The sequence below is a fragment of the Mustela putorius genome, unplaced genomic scaffold, assembly GCF_011764305.1.
Source record: "Mustela putorius furo isolate JIRA1106 unplaced genomic scaffold, ASM1176430v1.1 tig00003898_pilon_pilon_pilon, whole genome shotgun sequence".
Taxonomy (NCBI): Eukaryota; Metazoa; Chordata; class Mammalia; order Carnivora; family Mustelidae; genus Mustela; species Mustela putorius.
In genome coordinates this window covers 20,893,003-20,907,500 of record NW_025422047.1, presented here as the reverse complement: position 1 = coordinate 20,907,500, position 14,498 = coordinate 20,893,003, and the positions used below count along the sequence as shown (strand labels likewise).

The following is a 14,498-nucleotide window of genomic DNA, read 5'->3' as shown; positions in this document are numbered from 1 at the left end:
CGGAAGTTGGAAGACTCAGTGATGTACTGAATATATACCATATAAAATAATTTGCCTTATGTGCTTCATTTCTTTAGTCTCTGAGCCCTGGAGTCTCCAGGGACAGCAGCACCAGCTACACTGAAACCAAAGATCCCTCTTCTGGTCAGGAGGTTGCAACTCCACCAGTGCCACAACTGCAGGTCCTTGAGCCAAAGGACAGGACTTCCACCTCATCCTCTATCCGAGCGAGGCGTTTGAGCCAACCTGAGCCAGCTGAAAAGCATGTGACCCAGAGGTTACAGCCTGAGCGGGTAGGCTATTATGCCCCTCCCTAGAAGGAAATGGAGGATTAGGCATGATTTTCCCTTTTGTCTTAGCTATAAAACTGGAAGGTCAGTCTGGATAAGGTTCAGTAGAAATATAGATGGTTGGGGATACCTGTATGATTCCAGTGACCTCCGTTCCAACCCCCTAGTTCATGAAAGCTCTATATGAGGCTAGGCAGCAAGGTCCTCCTCTCCAGGGCTCCCAGGGTCACTTCCACAGAGTGTCATCCTTTTTTCTGCCCCAGAGGAAGGCTTTTCTTAGTTCTCTCAAAGAAGAAGTCTAATAAAATGATTGCTGGCATAGAAATTCCTTAAGCAGCATTCCATTCCACTTTCTAAACAAAAATAACAAAGATCTATAGGGCTAAGTGTGGAGCTGCCACTATGGAAGTCCTGCTTTGCCTTTTACCAGCTCCATCTTAAAAAAAAGGAACCAAGCAGATTTAAGTTTGTTGCTATGGGTGTTTTGCTATGTTTGTTCTGACAGGGGAGCCCAAAGAAATGTGAAGCTGAAGAGGCAGAGCCACCAGCTGCCACACAGCCCCAAACCTCAGAGACCCAGACCGCTCACCTACCAGAATCAGAAAGGATTCATCATATTGTGTAAGTAATCTCTCTCAGCTGGGGTATAACAGGGAACTGGCAGTGTGGAGTAGTTCTTTGCTCCCTGGGGTTCTTTGACTAAGCAGTCCTAGTTTCCTTTTAAAACGTAAAGGCAGAGCTTTATCTGGACAAAGGCTAGGCTTCAGTTACATTGAGAGGCACCACCGACTTTCTTAAGATACTCTGAAAAGTGGTGGTTAGAGAGCTTATCTGGGATCATCTGACCAAAATAGTTCCTTTAAGGAGCAAATAGCGGAGGCTTTGGTTTCCAAACTCAGGGCTGTGTAAGGGAGTTGACTCAGGGCATTTTAACTCAGTGTTTAACTCATATTTACCAGCTATATCTGAGCCTGGGAACACACTTTAATAAAGGATGTCAAGAGTCTACCAAGAAAGGCACAGAGAGGTGTTTTGAGTTTCTGTTGTTTTCCTTAGTTGCTAGCCATCTTTTTATTAAGCATAGTCTATCTTAGTTTTTATGGATACAGTACAGCAAAATATGAAGCATCTGTCAACCAGAAGTTTGTTTCTGGGACCTTTGGATTGATTTTTACCATTTACATAGTTAATGTGAGTTTTTATTCCTTATATTTAGTTCTAGAAAAGTACAAGTAAGAATAGCTATATCATTCATTATTCTGAGCTAGGTACTATACATACGTTAAGAAGCCATTGAACCCAAATTCCTGGCTTTAGAGTCCCAAGGGAAATGAAAAGCAAAACATTGTGGAAATAAGATTGCTTAGCTTTTTTTTTTTTTTTTTTTTAAGATTTTATTTATTTATTTGTCAGAGAGAGAGAGAGAGAGTGCACAGGCAGAGTGGCAGGCAGAGTCAGAGGGAGAGGCAGGCTCCCCGCGGGGCAAGGAGCCCAATACGGGACCCGATCCCAGGACGCCGGGATCATGACCTAAGCCGAAGGCAGCTGCTTAACCAACTGAGCCACCCAGGCGTCCCAAGATTGCTTAGCTTTTAGACATCAAGAATCCTGTGCTTCTTTAGTGAACATCCAGTTTAGACAGTTGGCTGCCTAAAGTTGTTCTCGGTTGGTTTTATGTCTTTTTAACACTAATACTACCAGTATGCTTTTTCCCTTTATGTAAAAGTCTAATAATTTACACTCTTCTGAGCGTTTCAGACTGATTTTGGAGGGTGGAGGGCAGGTGACATGATTTATTATCTTATTTCCTGATGACATTAATACTAGTTTTGTACTCCTTACTATCTGTATAGCTTTTGCCTTGGGATACACCTTCGCTACTGTCTATTCTAATAGTCTTGTCTCTGCTGCCATCTTGTGGCCATTACTTTTTTCGTTGAAAGTCAAAAGTTCACTCTACTTCCTTTGAAAAGTTTTGTTTTTCCCTTTTGGGGAGGGTACATTATCCTTTGGAGAGGGTTTTTCTTCTAGGACCATAAAGTGAAAACCCCGCGGATTCTGGAAGGTGTTCAGGATTCCCCAGCTACACCATCGATGAGGAAATGGGGTGACACCTTCCCTTCCATATCGATCAACCAGAGATACCTTACCTTCCTTACCCCATCCCAAGGGGCTGCAGCATGTCCTTTGTATAATGGCAGTTTTGAAGTAGGTGTTGACAACCTACTAGTAATTGGGCCTGAGGAGCTGCCTCCTTTACACTTTGGGAAGCAAGTAATTTTCTAAGAAGGTTTTTTTTTTTTGTTTTTTTTTTAAAGATTTATTTATTTGACAGAGAGAAATCACAAGTAGACAGAGAGGCAGCCAGAGAGAGAGAGAGGGGGAAGCAGGCTCCCCGCTGAGCAGAGAGCCCGATGCGGGACTCGATCCAGGACCCCGAGATCATGACCTGAGCCGAAGGCAGCGGCTTAATTCACTGAGCCACCCAGGCGCCCCTCTAAGAAGGTTTTTGCTTGCCCTGAAATTTAGTGGGTGTATGAAATCCTGGCAACAAAATAGCACTTGATGCTGTTTTGAAGCATCTTTATTTCTGGACTTTAGCATGCAAGTCCAAGGCACTTGAAACTCGGAGTCCTGTACAGAGTTTTTCTCCCCACGTAAAGGTGCCTTTGATTTTCCACTTTATGACAGGTAATCTAGTCACATTAATTCCAACAAGGTGATAGGCAAGTGGCACCCTGGGGAAATACAGACTGTCCATTGTTGCCTAGGCAAGCTTCAGTGAAGCAGCTTATAGGTGAGAAATGCAGTCTGAGTTCAGGAGTAACTCACACATATCCCCTTTCCCTCTGCCTGTCTCCCAGATGGTCTATTCAGCAGCCTAATAAAAAGACATGCCCAAGGGCCTAAACTCATAGGCTATTCTGGCACTGGATTTGGTAAATGACTCTTGAAGAGTTTTACCTCCATTTCTGGAAGCCATACTGCATCTGATTCACACCAGTCGTCCTAGTCTTTCACTCCTCTAGAGTCCTAGTTTTCAGTCTGGTGACCTCTGGAGCCTCTGGCCAATTTTAAAAGTGGGATCAACAGTGCTAAATGGAAAAGACTACTTGTGGCTTCACCTTGGTTTTCCTATCTGTCTCAACAAGAGACGGAGCTGGGGCCTGTTGAATCAGTAAAATGTTAAAAAAAAAAAAAGACTTCAAGGACCTGTCAGCACCTGGAAGAGCTTGCCTAACTTTTTCTGTGCTTTGTTAAATCCATTCTGATTCTGATTGTGCCCTGAGGAATTGTTAATTTATGAGGTAAGGTATCTTGTCATTGCTTGGAACAGGAATTTGTGGCCCTCAGTCCTATTTCAGTTGAGCCATGTTCCAAAATCCAGTCTTCTGCCTGCTATGGATATAACAAAAGTGTCTTCATACAGCAGAATATGATGCTACTCTGTTTTTACATTAAAAAAAAATAATAGGGGAGAAAAAAGAACTTAACATGTGAGCAACTGTATTATCCAGCAGTAGTTGATGCAAACCTGAATTTTTCTTAATACAACCTTCTGAGTACACAACCCTTGCAGGCAATAGCGGCTTTTGGCTTTTGGCTTATTATGTTTATTTGTCCTTTTGCCTAAGTACAAGGAAGAAAATAGTCCTTTAAGCCAATATGACAATGTAATGGTCACTCCAGGGAACCCACAGTACCAGTATGCCAGTAATGCATAATTTTTAAAAGTAGAATTTATTGGTGATCATCAATGGTATTTGCTTACTGAGAAATTGGAATCTAAGGACATACCCCCCAAATCATATCATCCTTGGTTATCTTGAAACTAGTATGCCCCTGCGGTATTCTGTATTTAAGACTCACTGCCTGAGAATAGTCGCATCCCACTATTTCATATCAGGTCCTCAGCTCCTCGTGAATTTTCTGCAGTAACTAAAATTCAAACATACACGCCTGTAGAAATTTCCTTCTCTTTTTTTCTGAATCTTAGATATGAACTATAATGTGATGTTGTTAATCTCCAAATAGTTATGTCCTTTTCTTCTGGGCTGCAGATGCTTTTTGTGCTGTTCAATTATGGATAGAGGTTTCCTGTCCCTAAGCCCCCATGCAGTTTCACAGATTTTTCAAAGATACCAGAAATATTTGTGCAAGAACTTAAATGTGGGAAGGGAGATGTCTAGATGCCTTTTGTTTAAAAAGGGCTACAAAGAAAAGCTGCATGGACCTCTGACAAGTAGCTGACAAGGCTTTGGGACTGGTCCTGCAACCAGTAGGTTTGAGTCTCTTTTGGGGGCAGTTTCAAGGATTCCCCTTTTTCTTATGAAAATAAAGTCTTTGGAATCCTGGATCCCACAGAATTGTTTCTGGGGAAATAGATGACACAAACTCACTGAGTCTAAAGAAGGCCAAGGATAATGTCATAAAATTCTCATTCTTGAAAAAACGAGAAAAAATTTCCAATGAAAGAAAAATTTTTCCTCCAGGGAAGCTACTTCTGGAGAGGCATATTGGCAGCTGAAACTATTTTAAGACAGTTGATGGATAGAGAACGTTTATTTGAGGATGTTGGAAGGTAACATTCTTTGTGAGGTAACATTCCTTGTGGGAATTCCATCTAAAGTGATGTTTAAGAAGAAAACTTTGGGGTGCTTTGTGGCTCTGTTGAGAGCATGCGACTCTTGATGTTGGGGTCATGAGTGCAAACCCCACATTGGGTGTAGAGCTTACTTTAAGAAGAAGAAAACTTAGATCAGCAGGCAGTCATTAAAGTGTCCACTTGGTACACACAATGACAGCCTAGTTCAGAAATATTTACTGACCATTTCTTTGTGTTAGGCCCTGGGCTAGGGTTGAGAAATGTAGTCCCTGACCCTGAGGAGTCCTACAAGGTGGAGGTGTGGGGCAAGTCATCCAGCGGTTATTATAAAGTGATGAGGTCCTTGCTGAAAACCTGTCAGACCAACTACTGAGTGCCTTCACATCAGAGAAAGTGCAGTCTACTCTGAGAAAACTCAGAAAAAGCTCCATAGGTGGTATCAAATGAGATAAATGGCATATTAAATGTACATGTTTTTAATGCATGTCCTTACCTTGACCTGGAATGTTGTCCAAGCCAGACTTCTGAGGGCAAAGCCTTATCATACTGTTCCATGAGATAGGTATTTTGTGATCCCCACTTTACAGGATCAGAGACTAGCCCAGTGTCACAGAACTTGTGTGGGAACAGGTCAGGTCATGATTGGGCCCTAGCCAGTTTGACTGCAGAGCTCTCAGTCTTAATGAGCAGACAGGGATGACTAAGTGAAAGGGAACTTTTAGAGTAATGTGTAAACATGACCACTTTAGCATGTAGTCAGCATGTACAAGATTCTAAGCAGTGGGGAGGAAAATTTATTCCTGGCTGAAAGCTCTGATACTACAAATGAGACAATAAATACCAAGCTTTTGATTAAATACCTTACTGTTAAACCTCTGCTGCCGCTAGGATGCAAAAGGAGCATCTCTGTAGTCAAAAAAGGAGTCTTTGAGCATCTACTGAGTGTGGTTTTTTTTTTTTTTTTTTTTGAGTGGTTAGAGTCAGGTTATTTCACATTTAGTCTGGTGAAGATGCCCATGATTAATAATTTCCATTTAGTTCCCAAACACTTCAGGCCCAGCAGACAGCCCTCTACCCCCCCCCCCCGCCGCCACCAACCGCCCTTGTAACAGCTCTCTCCGGCTTCCTATCTACTTCGGAGCCCCCACCTTGGAGCCCTTGCTCCAAGAAGTGGCCTTCATGCTTCAGCTACCCAAGGTTCCCTTGCCCTGTTTATCCTTTTCCTTTCTGGCTCCAGTGGACCCCAGGGCAGGGTGACCTGATTAAAGACTCTGTGAAACAAAGTTGTCTGTCATCTCTTCAGAGACCTCTCTCCCCCTCTCTACTGGTAATTCAAAAAGGAGCTCTCTTCTATCCTCTCCTCCCGCCATCCCTGGAGAAAAGACAGGTTGGAGTAATAACACGTGGTCATTGCTTGGGGTGAGCAGCCAGCTAGCTCCTCCAGTGATTGGATAGAGCCAGTTCTCATCCCACCTCCCTGCATGAACAGCTGACTGGCTTCTAGGATGGAAGGAGGTGGGCACATGAAAAATTGCTCATGACCCTCCATTCTGTGTCTTTTTAAACTTTGACTTTGTTATCTTCCTTCTTTAGTCACTTTTAATTCCCAAACTCGGCTGTTTCCCTTTCTTCTTTTCTCTGGAATCTTCCAGGCAAGCAGCTGTAACTTTGTATGTCCTCTCCACCCAGCCCCCCTCCCCCGCCCCCTGGGAAGACAAGGAGAGTGCACCCTTTCCCTGTGGGGTTAGGCCTCGGTAGCTGTTGTAACCTGAGAAAAGAAGGGAAAAGGCCAGGCCTATTGAGCCAGCAGTGAGCTCCCTGTGGCCTGCCAGAGGATAAGAACCTTGCTCACTCAGCGCCCTCCCTCTTCTCTTTCCCCTCCCCTGCTGCAGCAGGGCCCTCCCCCATCCGCACACACGGGCTGCTGGGTAAGTGGCAAGATGGCTCCCCTGCATGTCTCCGGCTGATCGCCGCCGCTCCGCCAATACAATAGAGCCAGCCACTACCAGCAGCCTGGCCCTCTTCCTCCTCCTTCTCCAGAGAGACCAATCCAGCTGAACTCGGGGTTTGCCGTGAGGACTTAACGCTTATCTCTTAAAAGCCAGATCTATTTTAGCCTCCCCTCACCACCACCACCACCACCTCCCCTTCCATTTACCATTTTTTGGATCCCCAGTTGCTGCATCTCGATTTTCTCTCTCTGGATCGGGTGGCTGGGGAGGAGGTGGTGGGCTCTTGGGACAAGGAAGGTGTTGTGGGTTTTTTTTTTTAATTTTTAGGATTTTTTTTGTTTGGTTTTTGTTATTTCTTCCATTCCAGAAAGGGATAAACAGCACTTCCAGGGGGAGAAAAAAATCATGTTATCAGAAAGCAAAGAAGGGTGAGAGCTTCACATTTCCATGTATCCCTTTTCCCCACCGCTCTAGCCTACCTCATCCTCCTCCTCTTCCCCATGGCTTTCATTCCGTCTTTTCGTTTTGGTTTGTTTTCAGTCATTCTGCTTTCCCCCTTTGTCCTTCCTGCCTGGTTTCTAATTGGCCCAACTTGCCCTCTCCGTATGGGAAATAGGTATTTTTTGTATAAGTCTTTTCTTTAGATTTAGGCAGTTGAATCGCGTGTTTCTGTGGGTGCCGGATAGCTGGGGGCACAGTTCCGATTTTCCCCTCCCCCTTCCCGTGCATCCCTCCCTGCCTGCTCTGGGGAGGCTGTTCTGACCTCTGAGTGTCAGTCAGCCTATGGGGAATGCTGAATTTTCTGGTGGTGGTTCTCAGTGTGGGGATGCTTCATTTCCCCTCTCCTGGGTCTTGGGTCCCTGATCATCTTAATTTGATTTTTTTTTTCCCCTTAATGTTTTGGGTGGTAGTGGGAGTGAGATTAGAGATAGAAGTTACGAATGAAGACAGAAAAAGGAGATGGGAAGATAGTTTATCTTAAGTGAATCTCTGGGATTCATTCCCTGAAGTGGGAGCTAACTTGTGTGATTCAGAGTGGGGGTGGGGGGATTCAGTATTTGTAGTGGGGAGGGGATCCAGGGTGTGGGGGAGGGTGTGTCCTGACTGGGAGGCCTGCTCTCTTTATCTCTTGGAAGTTGGAATGAGGGAGTGGGAGAAACTGGGCGAAAGCTGAATGTAAGAACAATTCCTACACCTCTGAGAAGGTAAAAGTGGCCTGATTCTTCTCTGAGCCTTCAAACTCCAGCATTTGTCATTTTTCCTTTTGGATGAGAGTGTCCTTACTGAAGTTTGAACCCTTACCAGCCCTGCTTTCCCTGCAACCACAGCCTCCCCCCCCTCCCCAATTTCTCCATTCCTGTTTCCAGATCCTGTGGGTCGGTAGGCCTTATTAAGCCGTTGATTGTAAACACAAGCGTGGGATCACTTGCCACAGCCATTCTTTCTTGTCTTAAGCAGTCAGGCTTCCCTTAATTTCTCATGCAATTTTGTTAAAAGATGCCTGTGGCCAGGGGATAGGGAGGGTATAGGGTTGTGGGCAAATCAGTCACATTTGAGGGACTGTTCAGAGGGCAGTTTTCTTTACTTGTAAGAGTACTCTGTTGAATTGCCTAAAAACAGTTGGTAGTCCTGACCCCACATGTCACAGCTTTATCCCATCTGAGCAGTGGGTGGATGTGGTTGCTACGATCTGTGCTCTTCTCCCAAGGAAAACAGTTTTCCAGTTTTCCTGTGGGGGCAAAGTATCTAGTCTCATCTGAAAAGCAGCTCTCCCAACCCCACCCAAGTGATGAGGCATGGGGGTTTCCTGACCCCAAACCTAACATCTTGCTCTCTCTTCCCCTTGGTTCTTCCCTGCCCTTCCCTCCCTACCTCTGCCCATACTGTCAGTGAGGAGAAGGAGGAAGTGACCATGGACACAAGTGAAAACAGACCTGAAAATGAGGTTCCAGAACCCCCCGTGCCTATTGCAGACCAAGTCAGCAATGATGACCGCCCAGAGGGCAATGCTGAAGATGAGGAGAAGAAAGAGGTAAATTTCCAAGCCACCTGTTGGGGTGGGTGGACAGGAGTGGGCTTAGGAGAAAGAGTTAGAACACTTTGGTAATCACTCTTACACAGTGGGATAGCTTAAAGGAGGGGGTAGGCAGATTTGGATCAGGATAGGGCCAAGGGAGAATTCGCTGGTTTAGCAAGGGAGACCCCTTGTGATGGGGACAGGGTTTATTCATTCCTCTTTTTTTTGTTGGGGAAGTGCAGTCCAAACTGTTGGAAGTTTGTAACTAAAGGACAAGTCAGTTAATGGCCCTTTATCCAACACCCAGGCCCAGTTTTCCTGCTATCCTCTCAGGCTTCTCCCTGTGGTAACTGTTAGCTTTCCCTCCTTTTTAAAAGCCTGTGGGGGCTCACCGCCATCTAGTGGGCTTTGGTGGTTCTCAGCTGATGAACTGTGCTGAGGAATTTTTGTTCCTCCTCTGCCCTCTAGTGGTCATATCGGAGAGATATAGCTACTTAAGAAGCCCGCACTTGGGGTGATCCCAAAGGCCCCTTCTCCATATATCTCTGACTCCTCTGCTTCCTTTTTTAGCATATATGTTATCTCGTATCCTGCACCCAATTCATGGGGACTCCCCCCATCAGAGCCAGCGAAGTCTTCTTGTCTCTTAAAGTAATAGATAAAGAATTAGCTGGGTTTGGGAGCGGGGTAACAGGATGGGAGGGACTGTCGTGTGTGTAGCCTTTCTTTGGTGTGTGTTGCGGGGGTGGGGGCCGGTGAAAGTGATTTGATGTGCAGAATATTATTTATTACAAGGTCCTTCTTCCCCGTAAAACTTTGTCCAAGTACCTCATGTACGGTAATCCGCCCGTAAAATATAACCCTGCCCAACTGGCCAATCGCTGATGCCGCCTCTTCCTCTGGACCCACCCGCTGCTACTGAGCTGCCCAATCAGAGCCGAGTCTGCTATCCAGGTGTCTTGGCCAGAGGGGGGCATGTATATGGGATCCTGTGATGGGCCCCCTTTTGCCTCCCTGCCTTGCTTACATCAGGGGGCCAAGAAGAGCACTGTTCTGGAGAGACTTGTATTGAGAAAGCAAAAAGCATTTGGAAAGGGGTGGACTTGCATCATCTCCCTATTTGGGACACCCCAAGAAGAGCTTGTGTCAGTGCTGGGGCGCCTGTCCACATGCCCTTACCCTTTTGAGGACTGTGGGCTGCCTTGTTTGCTACAGACTGTTGGGATTCCCATCTAGGGCACCAAGATCTCCTAAAGAGTCAATGTCTGTGATCACAGTGCCATGCTGTAAAATACCGAGTGGAGGCTCTCGGCTTAAGCTGTGACGACTAGGAGCCCTGCAGAGAAGTCTAGGGTTTGAGCCCAGGGATTTAATGCTGATGACAGCCAGCCATGTATCACCACTTGCTCATCAGATGGACTTTCCTTTGGTCCCTGTTGTCCATGGTGAAGGGCAGCATGTTGGTTGCTCCAACTTCTCCTCCATCCCTGGAGGCAGGGGTTCATCCATCCACCTGACTGGAAGCACTGTCTCAGCTGGAGTCCCTGAGGAGATGCCACACACAACTCTCAGAAGAAAAGTATTCTGACCTTGCTGCTGAATGTGTGCCAGGTCCTGGGGCTCTCCACCTACTGCCCCCAGGCTGCCTTCATCAGAGGCTCCATGATCCCACTCGGTGAGAGGACCCCTTCCCCATTTACAGGCAGAGGAGAAAGGGACTCTGGAGTCATCACCTGGATTCCAAGTATTGGGTGGTGGTATTGCTGGATCTTGCCACTGGTGGACATAGGGTCCTGCCTGCCTCTCACGATAAAAGGCCAGGACCATTCCTGCTGCTCACAGGCCATCTCATCAGGGACTGCAAGATGATGCCCCTACAGGGCTGGGACTGATGTCTCTGCCCCTTTTCCCCCTGTACCCCTCGCTGAGCCTGGCCACCGCCAGTGAACTGTCTTGACATCATGGAAACTGGGCAGCGTCCCCCCACACGTTTTCCTCCCGCCCCCCCTGCGCCCCTGGGAGGACTCTGGCAGTGCCGTGCTGACCACCACGCCGTGCGCCCACCTTTTTTGCCAACCCAACCCCCCACCAATTGCACAGCGCCTAGCAGGGAGGGCTCATTCTGATTGGACCGGCGGTTGACTAGATACAGTACACAGTGAGGTGCGATTGGCTGAACTGAAGATCCCAGGTGTGAGATGGTACCTGGAACATTTGTCATATTCCTAGTTATTTTCTTCTTTATTTTCTTCTTTTTCTTTTTATTTAATCTTTTATTTGATTATTTTCTCTTTATTTTTCTGATTTCTTTATTGGATTTATTTATTTGGTTCATGTTTTTCCTGTTTTAATTAAGACCTTTTTTTTTCCTTCTTTCTTTACTTTTTTTTCTATTCTTTTTTTTCTTTTCTTTTCTTTTTTTTTTTCCTCACTAACTTACCCATCGAGAGCGGCCCGGCTAGGGGTCAGGTTGGCCCTTAACGGAGACCAAGGAGACTTGGTTAGACGACACAAACGGGGCTGGGGGGTGGATGGGGAAAAGGGATTTCATCAAGAGGGTCCTGCCCTACCCTTTAGAAGGGTGGTAGGTCTTAGTTTTTCCAGAAATAAGCACTGAAATCTGAAAAATACTCTAATCCCCTTTTCTCCCTCTCCCTCTTTTTGCTCTATCCAGAGTCTTTGTCCCACTGAGTGTTGGGGGCAAAAACTTGCTCAAAGGCAGGTTTGGGAGTTTCTGATCCTTGGCAGAGCCCCTAAGGCTTAAGCCTTGGTTGGAGAGGAAACAGTAAGGCTCTGGTAGAGCTCTTTATAGTGGGTTGAAAAGCCAAGAGGCTCCCTGGGGACAGTTTGACCCTCAAAAAAAAAAAAAAAATAACCTTCCTTTACCAAAGGCACCTTTAGAGTCTTTATCCTGGCCCTTGGCTCAGGAGCATCCTCTTTGATGGGTCTAGTGCTGCTCTGCCCTGTAGGGGTATGGACAGCCTTAACAGTCTGCTGTCCCAGTAAATCAGAGCCACAGTCCTTGGATGTCAGGCTGGGCATTGAGAAGAAGAGGCTTACCTTGTTGTAGTGACCATCCCAAAGTTGGTTTTCCTTGCTTCCTCATGTTTTCTGAGAGTTTGCAAGAAGACCTAGGAGGACTAGATGACCCAATTCTGGGCGTATCTGCTTCGTTTTGTCCTCTTGACCCATAGAGACAGTGGAAGAGGACAAGACCTATGCCTTTAAAGGGCTGGGAGGCTCCTGAATTCCTCTTCCAGCTTATTTCTGGTTAAGCTAATACACAGGTGTGGTATGGACTAGATGACTTTCCCCTGCTGTGATGTTTGATTTTATTTTTTTCTCTAACTTGCATTGATTCTGCTTCGTTTTTGCCGTTTGCCGCTTCTGTTTTGGTCTCTGTCTGTCTCTGTGTCTCTCTCTCTCTGTGTCTTTGGAGCCTGTGCTAAGACTGCCCCATCTAACCTCCTTCCCCCCTCTCTGTGGGGTGTGTCTCTTTCTCTTTTTTTTTTTTCCCCCTTTTCTTCTCTATACAGAGCTCGCTGCCCAAATCATTCAAGAGGAAGATCTCCGTTGTCTGTAAGTCTAGCCCCAAATCCCTGATAAAGGTCAGGAGTACCATAAAAATCAGTTCGTAGAGAAATAGGTTTCCACTCACTCTCAGTGGCATTCTTGGGTCACCCCTTCCCACCCCACTTCCTCCACCCAACGAATCTATGTCGTCTTGGCATATGTAGGGTTCCATTTTGAAATTCAAAACTTCAGATAATCCCTGTCATTTTCCCCAGGTCACATTTCTTTCTTAACTAATGACACTATAAGGTGTCTCACAGTTTCCTATCTAGCCCTATGTGCATTTTCTCTTTCAGATACCTGAACCCTCAGAACCAGCAGTGGGTTTGAGGGACTCCTCTATAATGTTCATCAGTTTATCCTTTATTCTGAGGGAGTGTCTGAGGAAAGGAGAGTGCTCACACCTCAAACAGTAACATTTTTAACATTTTCCCAATGAGGAACTCTAAATCGAATAAGTGTGATAGATCTTTGTAACTTAATGTGAAGTCATAGTGTGAAAATGAACCTAAAGCATGATCAGATCCCATCACAGTCTTAAATTTTACTTAGACATCAGTATTATATAGTCTTGTTTTTCTGCATTCCCTGTCCTTCTCAGACGGTCTTTCCCATGACTTTAGTTATTTCTGCCACTAAAAGTTTAAACTGCTCACCACCCTAGTTAACCATCCCTCTTTGCCTTCAGAGATACAGTAGTTTTTATTGGTCAGAAAGTGGCTCTAGTCCTTTTATTGTTCGCTCTGAAGCATGGTATCCCCAATCCCCAAATACAGTTTCCTTAAGTAACAAACCTTTTACTGAAATTCCAGTCGAAGGCTATCTTTAGGTGTTAATGGTGTGAACCAGCAGAGGACCCTAAGACCATCTAACTGTTCGGTCCTATTTCTTGGGGACAGCAGCTACCAAGGGGGTGCCAGCTGGAAACAGTGACACAGAGGGGGGCCAGCCTGGTCGGAAGCGGCGTTGGGGAGCCAGCACAGCCACCACACAGAAGAAACCCTCCATCAGTATCACCACTGAGTCACTCAAGGTGAGGTGGGAGGAGCCAGGGAGGGGAGGATGAGACACATTGAGGTGGGAGTAGACACGGGCCCAGTGTAACGGGGTGGGGGGTATCTGTGTCCCAGAGCCTCATCCCCGACATCAAACCCCTGGCGGGGCAGGAGGCTATTGTGGATCTTCATGCTGATGACTCCCGAATCTCTGAGGATGAGACAGAGCGTAATGGTGATGATGGAACCCATGACAAGGGGCTGAAGATCTGCCGGACTGTCACCCAGGTAAGGCTCTTGTACCCAGTGTCAGGGGAGCAGGCAGTGGACTGAGTAGGCTGCCAGGCTAGAGTCCTGGAAGGGAGATCTGCCATCTATGCAGAGGGTTGGGCTAATTGTGATTTTAGGGGTCAGCAGATTACCACATCTTATTTCTTGTCCATAATAAAGAAAATTTTATTAGAACAGGGCTATACCATCTCATTTACTCTTATCTCTGGCTGCTTAAGTGCTGTAACGTTCTCCTTGAAGAGTTGCAACAGAGTGTATGACTCACGAGGCCTAAAAATATTTCTCATCTTGACCTATACAGAAAAAATTTGCCCACTCCTGCCTTTGTTTTCCTCATGGCAGAGCTGAGGCATTCATAATCCCCGGATCCAGTGGAGGAAAATGAAATCTTTCTCCTAGTGGAAGGAACATGCTAGGTTGACTGTCCCACCCTCTCAGGAAACCAGAGGTGGAGAAGAATGGGCCAGTTTGATGTTTAAGAGTTCCTCCATTATCTAATACCTTACAGGTAGTTCCTGCAGAGGGCCAGGAGAATGGGCAAAGGGAAGAAGAGGAAGAAGAGAAGGAGCCTGAAGCAGAACCCCCTATACCTCCCCAGGTTTCGGTAGAGGTGGCCTTGCCCCCTCCTGTGGAGCATGAAGTAAAGAAAGGTGGGTGAAGCCTGTAGCTCCCTGAATCCCCAGTGCACTTTATTTGGACCTCTCTTAAAGCCTTTAATGTTTCCTGCTTTTTATTCTAGTGTTTTGCATCTCTGTTTTACCTTCCTCTCCTAGT

General features: G+C 46.1%; 1 protein-coding gene across 3 annotated transcripts in view; it reads left to right on the top strand.

Moving 5' to 3' along the window:
• Window positions 1–14,498, top strand: part of ACIN1 (apoptotic chromatin condensation inducer 1) — a 34,364-nt gene that overhangs the window by 16,049 nt on the left and 3,817 nt on the right. Inside the window, exons 7-13 of one of the 3 annotated variants that reach the window (XM_045067832.1) lie at window positions 78–293; window positions 796–911; window positions 8,739–8,880; window positions 12,402–12,444; window positions 13,338–13,471; window positions 13,605–13,721; window positions 14,233–14,374. In XM_045067832.1, coding sequence (XP_044923767.1) covers window positions 78–293; window positions 796–911; window positions 8,739–8,880; window positions 12,402–12,444; window positions 13,338–13,471; window positions 13,605–13,721; window positions 14,233–14,374 — 910 coding nt within the window. Of the gene's footprint in view, window positions 1–77; window positions 294–795; window positions 912–6,811; window positions 6,969–7,215; window positions 7,277–8,738; window positions 8,881–12,401; window positions 12,445–13,337; window positions 13,472–13,568; window positions 13,722–14,232; window positions 14,375–14,498 lie in introns of those variants that run through there. The other 2 variants (XM_045067834.1, XM_013057650.2) reach the window with 2 other exon arrangements.